The following is an 8260-nucleotide window of genomic DNA, read 5'->3' on the forward strand; positions in this document are numbered from 1 at the left end:
TCTATCTTCATCTCTCTACCTTTTTCATTTTCCACTTTATTCTCTCTTTACTTAACTCACCTAACCAATTTTTCTTAATCTCTGTGCCGAAAAGTTTTGCCTCCATTATTATAGAACGGAGGGAGTAGTAGTAGTCTTCCTCCATTTCAAGTTAATAGAGTCACTACTATTTTAGGAGGTTCTAAGTTAATTAAATCATCTTTCTTACTTTATTCACCATCCACTTAACACACTATTTTCAATTTTCGTGCCGAAAAGAAGCACATCAATTAATAATGAACAAAGGGAGTACCATCTAATTTAGAATCTAAACTAAATAATCCATTGTCTGTTAAGAAATCAAGAAACAAGAAGAAAAAGTAAACCGCGGTCGTGTGGTTTATAAACTGTGCCAAAGCCCATCCAAACTCAAATTAGTTTCTGAAAAACTAAATTAATAGTAAAACGAATCAAACCAAACCAACCAACCAAAATCATTTGATTTTTCAATTACAAGTATAATGGCAGAGCCTTTACCACATGAAAACCGATTTGACGTCACTGACTCACTCTGCATAACAAAAATCAGTAACACATACAGAATGAAATCCTAGGTTAGTTATAGCGCAAGAATCACAAAAAAAAAAAAATCATAAAAAATGAAGATAAACAAATAAAATCTCAATCTACATGATCAAACAAAAAGTGAATTTCTCATTGCCTACATCACAATCACATTGCAGAAAATGGAAAACTATTAAGACCCAAAATCTCGTACCTTTTTCTCCTCTAAATGGCACAGACAACAGTATAAAAATGATGATCACAGATAGGGAACGGAGTCATCGGAATGGCTCAACAGGTTCTGTCTCTTGGAGGACAGCAGCAGCTTCGAAACATTCAGCAGCTTCCAAAGCTGATAAACTATCTTCACCATCCTTGTGAAGGAGGCCCAACTGATGCCAGGCTGAGGCATTCGTATGATCTAGTCGTAGAGCTTCCGTCAGAAAGCTTCTTATGATAGCCTGGGAACTGCAACTGCTACCACTCAGAACCTTAGCCTTGGAGACTAGACTTGGGACATGAGTTGGGTCAATTTCCAGGGCGAGCGAGTATGCCTTCAGTGCCTCTTTCTCGTCGCCCTTCGCTTCTTGAAGCAATCCTGCATTTAACATCCAAAATGAGTCTCATAACATTAGGTGGAAATAAACGCCCCCTAATAGAATGAAGCACACAAAACTCTAACCAAGTCGCTAGTATAATACGCTGATGTGGAAATAGAGCCACTTAAACCATTTCACTTCAATTCAAGAAAATCCACTCAAATCACGAGGTCCTTAATGTCTAAACAGCTATTATTTGACACCAAATAACAAATTCAAAGTTACTTAAAAAAAATTGGAACTATTTTCCTCCATGACCATAGAACCAGTTATTATCCTGCACAGCTTCCCATTTCATATTGCAAAAGGGAAGTAGCTTCACCAAGAAAAATTAGTGAATATAGCTTCCTTTCATGAACACCTTTTATAGACACTTCTAAAGCTAACTAGCACTTCGTGATCATCAAAAGGTGGCCGCTCTCAATCTGACATCAGACAGTCGCTTGTCCTGTTCCATGCTTTAAGGAAAAGGAAAAGACCTATTATTTCCAAAAAGGATAACAAAGAGAGAGAAAACCCATCTCTGTAGATATCTAGCTATTTATAAAGGTCGATGTTGACCCATAAACTCTGGTCAACCAGGAACAGGGTTTTATGAATCTATGATACAAAATCATATGAACGAAAGTGTATACTGCCATCAATTAGAAAAATAACAACTACTGTAACAAATATACTGCCATCTATTGATACTGAAACTATGAACATATCAAATATACAGGGAAATGGTTTTCACATTAACTGCTCACAATAAAAGGTTCCATTACTTGTCGGAGAAAAGCCTGACTTGTTCTTTTCTATGTTCTCTGTTTGATAGTGGGTATTAGTATGTTGTTCCACGGAGTTTAAGATAATAAGAAACAGTAAAACTCAAATTGTAAATAAAAAGCATTTTAACATGAATAAAAGACCAAGCATGATTACCAGTGGCATGCCATCTAGAGGCAGAAAAGGCAGTAATGGTTTCAGATTTTGAAATACAGAGCTCAGCATCATGCCACCGAGACAATTTAATGTAGATGGAAGCCAAACCAAGCCATGTATCCAGCTCTAAGTTCTTGATATGGTTGTGGTTCTCCTGCCATTTCAGTAAAGAAGGGCTATCATTAAACAACCCATGGACCAGCTATGGAAGGGTAAGATAATTAGCATGCGCATGTGTACAAAAAAAAGAAATTCGTGACACGTACGCCAATGATAACTCCAAATCATTCTATAAACAAAAAAAAAGATAAAAGTCTAAATCGCCCTGATAATATAAGTTTAAAGCAGAAGGATCACAATAAAGCATAATCAAATTCAAACGTACTAATCTCCACAGTTCCAATTTTCATAAAACATGGCCACTGTAATGAAGATTGTATTATTATCTGATCTTTGACAAAGCAGGTGAATTGGCACAATATGATATATCTGAATTCAGAAGTATGACACACCTACTTGTCGATAGAGACGAGAACAAAGCTACTGCAAACATGCTGAATATGCAGATCAAAATGGGTGCTACTTATTTGACGCCACAGCACTATAAGATTAGACAGGCAATGGGGTGGTTCTTAATGAATGGTTTTAGAATGACGAAAAACTAAGGGCTTAGAATTAGGTATTATAATATGGAGATTATATATTTTTTTGAGATGATACAGAGATGACACTTCGTATCATCTAACACAATTTGTCAATTAGATATCCTACAATAGGACATATTTTCTCAATAAATAGTTAAGAGTGTCATATTGGTTTATAAAACTCAAGAATTAAGAACAAGGTCACTAAATGTATTAATATGGGATTGACAACAACTTATATCAGATGGACAAGTAGATATCCTATATGAACAAATAATCTCTAACAGGTTGTACCAAAATTCTCTCCCAAGTCCCAACATTACAAAAACTACCTTAATAACCAGATTGTGCATTTTTTACCTATCCACCAACAATTACAATCCTCATGTATCTATAATAAAATCAATCCACTGATTGAATCGGGAGCAAACACCTACCAAAAGATCCTTTGGATTTAAGAAGACACCAGTTGGAAAAGGTATTTATTTTACACAATTCTCTTCAGACTATTTAAACTCCCGCCTATAGTCCTTAAAAAGTCAAGGAAAATATCGTGTACATCAAAGTCAAGTTGACCATCATCACAGCAGGAGAATCCAGATAGGGCACTGTTGGACCTAAAACTAACTTAAAAGTAATTGAGCTCCATATATGAGTTGAATATACTCTTTAGTCAATCGATCAGAAGAAACAGCTTTATTCATGGACTTAAGCATGGTATCAAAGCTCTTAAAAGCTTTAAAAATAAATAGTTAAAATAATTCATGGTAGTATACATCCTTTTTTGCAGCAAACTAATTACATGTATAAACCCATTATGCAACATTAATCCCATAAACCATCATTTCAATCATTCACAAATAAAATATAGTACTAGTACAAGAACCATTAAATTTGTCACATGTATGCCGAACAAGGAACTAGCAATACATACCTTAAGCTTCTTCCCTAACCCAACACTTTTAAGTTGAACCTGAAGGACAGCAAGCAACTGAGAAGAAGTTTCAATTGCCTCCTTCACTAGACCCTGAGCAAGCTGGAGCTTAGCTTTACTTCTCAACAGTTCTCCCTGATCCCATATTCCAGTCTGCTCTAAAGCCGCATTAATGATAGTTTCAGCATTGGAAAAAGATTTTTGAGCAGATAGTATTCGAGCCAACAAGATCCATCCTCTAATATTAGACCCACTTTCCAATTTAAGCAAGTTTTTTGCATGATGTAGTGCTGCATCCAGTTTTCTCTGCTCAGCATATTCTAGGGATAAATGGTAAATGATGAAAGGGTCCTTCAATTTTGTAACTCTTCCAGCTATTTCCAGGGATTCAAGTGCCTTGGACTGCTTTTGAAATCTCTCAGTGTCAGTTGCAACAGACCGAGAATATGTTGACAGTGAGATGCCCAACATGCATTCGGCAACACCCATCAACTGATCGCATCCTCTATGTAAGTTGTCAATTGCAATCTGAGAAAAATTAATCCCTTCACCAGCAGACTTAGGATTCCCCCCACATATCTTTGAAATGAACAACAAAACTGACAAATAGGTCGAATCCACTTGAGTTTTCAACACTTTCTTCCATAAATTCAAGGCCCCCGTGTCATCACCTTTTCCATGATAACAGAGAGCTAAAATATGATACCGTTCCTTTCGGTCTATAACTCCAGGAAGGAGTTCTTCGATTTGATTAGCTAAAGCCTCTAGTCCACCAGACATAGATAATGCATATGAAAGATGATCTAAAATTGAAGGATCCCACTCAATCCTCTTCAGTGAAACTTTTCTCAAAAGAATCATCAAAAGAAGAATGGCTTCTTCAATATTGTTTTTTGGTATAAATGCATTCTCCATTTGATGCCTCAAGTTTGGGGCAATGGCTTCAATTCCACTGTACAAAAGGAAAACGGCAAACTCTTTTTGGATCTTAGCTGTAGTTTGTGCATCTAGGTTCCAGTGATTAAGAAGGGCCCGACGGTATGACAAGACTGCATCTCGGGGAGAATCAACAAGTTTCCACAATTCAGGAAGCAACTCGACGGCCTTATTTAGAGTCTCCTGCAATTTACAGTCAGCACCAAAGTTTTCAGGCAAGGCAGTTGGTAATGATGATTCAACAATGTCCAGAATAACTGAGCATGATTGAGCAGCTTCTGCAAAGATAATTGGAAATATTCAGATTATTATTCACAATAAGCTGATAAAAAGCTTGAAAAATGATTTTATCTCCACAATTTTTCATCCACCTACAATAGTAACAACAATTATATGGACTGAAATTGCCAGAACACATCATAGAAAATAACACTATTGAAAGGTTAATAGATATACTGATATGTACAAAGAAAGAGACTCCAGAAAATATCTTAAGAAACTAACTGAGCAAATAGATGAACACAAAAAGTGATAGTTCTTCACATACAGATGAAAGAAGAATAAATCTGAGGAACAGTTAGGGAAATAATTTAAAAGTTGACAGCTCCGGTCTCTTTTATTAGCAGTATGGCACTGCCTTTTAATTCAAAATATTCTGCAAATTCACATCTCATGATTGGTACTGAAAATGGCATACATCATACCAGATGAGTTCTAACTGAACCAAATCAATGAAAACACCAAATAATTTTCAAAAGAGTTCAATAATAGACCATTATTTCCAGGATACTACATGTGATCAAACAAAAAGAAATGGATGATATACCTTTATACCTCCCAAGTGCTTGTAATGATTTTGCCTTTAGAAAGACTGCTTCAAAAAGCAAACTAACTGCATGTATTGACATGGGAGGGGCTGCATAGTTCTGTGATCGTCTCCTATTAGTTTCTCCATTTACTGAAAGCGTGATTTTAATCTTTGGAGTTATAGCAGCTATATCAATCCCTTCGAACACATGTAAGGCTGCTTCTATGTTTCCCTTTTGATATTCGTACCTCCCTAACAATGCTCTGGCTTCCTGTAGAAGAAAGCACATCGTCAAGTTGCAAATGAAGTATTTATTTTTAAGTAGCACACCGAGTCAGTGACAATCCTCAAAGAATTGGTCTAACTTTGATAAACCTCAGCCAAAGAAATAAAGAGGGTGTTAGAGATCGATAGGTTACTGGACGGAGAAGATCTCATGAAATCTTTCCTTATGTTGTTACCATAATTATCTAAATAATTGATTTAAATAATCTTTATTTACCTTGTTTAGATAGTTGACTAGAATAAAGAAGGAATGCGCTAATTATGTGGTTTTTATCTCCAGTAAATCCATAAGAAAATTTTCTAAGCAGTCAATGTATAAACATTTGCATCAAAAGATTACTAGAGAAAGACCTCATAGTTTAAAGAACCACTTTCTCGCAGTGATGTCTCAGCTTCTTCGATGTTGCCGGTATCAGGCTTCCTTTCGGCTTCCCCAGGCTGCGATGAATGCACACTAGCCGAACTATCCTTGGGTGAAGAAGATGTGACCATTTCAACTGCGCGTAACTGCTCCCCGGAGCAAAGACACTGCATTGTCTTTCCCAGCCTTACTCCAATCTGCTTCTCATTCCTCATAACGTATCAACTCCCTAGCCTAGGGAATCTGAACAAGAATAAAATTAAACTCAGAGCAAATTCATGAACACAAGCTGCAGGAAAGAATTCTAGTAATATCAATTACTCACACTGCAAAATTAGCAGAGAAACATAAACAAGTGAGTCAAATAGTAATCAAACCAGAAACCTTACCATACCTAAGTAGATCCATAAAAATTCCCCTAAACTAATTCCACAAGTTCAGCATTACCAATGATCATCTATCTATTTACAGAAAAATAGCAAATTAAGTTGGAAAAACCAAACCACACAATAAAAAAAAGGGTAAAAATTGAAAGAGGAAAAGTTATGTGAGCGACCGACCTTTCGCTATCGGAAGAAGAAGAAGCACATGTGAAATTAGACGGCAACATCAAATATCCCAAATAATTTTAAGAAAAAAGACGAAATGAAAGAGAATTTGAGATGATCAAAACCATACAACTTCAACAATCACTCTCCTTTACTTTGATTTGCAAAACAAGAGAGCGAAACCTTTCGCTTTCTTCACAGATGGACTGAAGGAACTGATTTTGAGGAAAAGCGTGAGAAAGCAGCAATTAACGCAGCAGTTAATGATTTTTTAATGTTTATTTTCGATTTCTGAAAGAAGAAACAAAAGTAGAAGACTGGATTTTAGGAAGAATAGAGACTTCTACAAAGTGGGCCTGTTTGGTTAACAACGTCGCCTAATTCAAGGGCCACATTTTATAATTAATTCAAAAAAAAAAAAAACAACGTCGCCTAATTCTAGGGCCACATTAATTCATTTATATTTACATGGAGTAAAATTTATTCATGGTACATGTTATATAATGCATTGCATTTGATGGAGTTAAAAAAATTAATTCTCATTATGATTATTGTACGTTAGATATTGGACACGTTTCATATCATACATTTGGAAAAGACTTATTCGATGGTTTAAATTTTGTAATTATTGAATAATATGATTTGAAAAGTCAAAAACGTGTGAGAAAATTATTATTGATTTAATTTATAATTATTGACATTAGACACACAAAATGTCATGCAAGAAGAATGCAAACAAACACCACTAGATCTTCTATAAATACCAATCAAATGTGTCATTTCTGAAGTAGTACTAGTTTTCTATATTGTATTCTCTCTGTTTTACAACATTATTTGTGTTCTTATTTATGATACTTATTATTTGTGTTTTTAATTATGATATTTTTTAACGAATTCAGGATATTTTAGTTATTTTATATTTTATTTTTTTTAAACTGTAGCCATGAAGTTTCTATTTAAATCTCCGTTTTAGTCTCTATAAAATACTAGTATCATCTTTTTTTATTGTTGCAAATAGGGCTGGCAAAACATACCGAAATATCGCACTTACCATACCAAAAAAATACCGAAAATATCGAATTTTCGGTATACCGCATTTTTTGGTACGGTATGATACCTTACCGTTAGATTAAGGTACGGTAAAGGTATGGATTTTGCATATACCGCGGTATACCGCATCATACCGCAATTACGGTATGCACTGCAAATTACAGTATATACCGTAATTTTGCGGTATATACCGTTCATAAATATATTTTTTTAATATATATATTGTTTATAAAATTATAATATTTATATTTTTAAAACTAAAGAAAGATTAGAGGCATAATTCGTAAAGCAGTAGCAGCCATCATTAATTCATTATTCTGCCCTAATTCTAAATCTCAATTCTTCAATATTTTATACATCAAACAGGTATGATTTGCGGTATACCGCGGTATACCGCAACACGGTACGACATACCGAAATGTCGGTAAGGTAAAGGTTTTCAAATATTAACATACCGAATTTTCGGTATACCGTAATGCGGTATACCGAAAAATTCGGTAAGGTATAGATATGGCATTTAGTCATACCGCAATTTGCGGTACGGTATGCGGTATGGCATTCTCGGTGCGGTATACCGTACCGTGCCAACCCTAGTTGCAAACAAAATTTTCAAACTGTATACTCCATT

General features: G+C 35.2%; 1 protein-coding gene across 7 annotated transcripts; it reads right to left on the reverse strand.

Annotated features, from left to right (window-relative positions):
- Window positions 1-461: 461 nt before the first annotated feature.
- Window positions 462-6905, reverse strand: LOC148932632 (protein NPGR2-like). 7 transcript variants are annotated; one of them, XR_016135795.1, is made up of 7 exons: window positions 6595-6905; window positions 6025-6277; window positions 5407-5659; window positions 3645-4858; window positions 2067-2220; window positions 758-1141; window positions 462-550 (listed from the first exon to the last, which is right to left on the reverse strand). XR_016135795.1 is itself a non-coding variant. In XM_089065696.1 (7 exons), exons 3-7 carry the CDS (start codon window positions 6247-6249, stop codon window positions 822-824), a joined length of 2166 nt encoding a protein of 721 aa, XP_088921822.1. In that variant the 5' UTR covers window positions 6250-6277; window positions 6429-6495; window positions 6595-6905; the 3' UTR covers window positions 613-821. The 7 variants fall into 7 exon arrangements, 6 of the variants coding, with proteins under 6 accessions (XP_088921822.1, XP_088921821.1, XP_088921824.1 ...); XM_089065696.1 differs by lacking the exon at window positions 462-550 and adding an exon at window positions 6429-6495 and having other exon boundaries at window positions 613-1141; XM_089065695.1 differs by lacking the exon at window positions 462-550 and adding an exon at window positions 6424-6495 and having other exon boundaries at window positions 613-1141.
- Between the last annotated feature and the right edge of the window lie 1355 nt (window positions 6906-8260).

Source organism: Salvia hispanica, chromosome 2 (assembly GCF_029641045.1).
Source record: "Salvia hispanica isolate PSC_SH4W2 chromosome 2, Shi_PSC_v1, whole genome shotgun sequence".
In the NCBI taxonomy this organism is placed as follows: domain Eukaryota; kingdom Viridiplantae; phylum Streptophyta; class Magnoliopsida; order Lamiales; family Lamiaceae; genus Salvia; species Salvia hispanica.

Bases quoted from the DNA above. Each gene is read 5' to 3' on its own strand.
- LOC148932632 (XM_089065698.1), bottom strand. From the start codon at position 6,249: ATGAGGAATGAGAAGCAGATTGGAGTAAGGCTGGGAAAGACAATGCAG. The intron at 4,859-5,406 runs GTATATCATCCA...TTATCTTTGCAG, and splicing joins AGCACTTGGGAGGTATAAAG to AAGCTGCTCAATCATGCTCA. The intron at 2,221-3,644 runs GTATGTATTGCT...CTGAAATGGCAG, and splicing joins GGTTAGGGAAGAAGCTTAAG to GAGAACCACAACCATATCAA.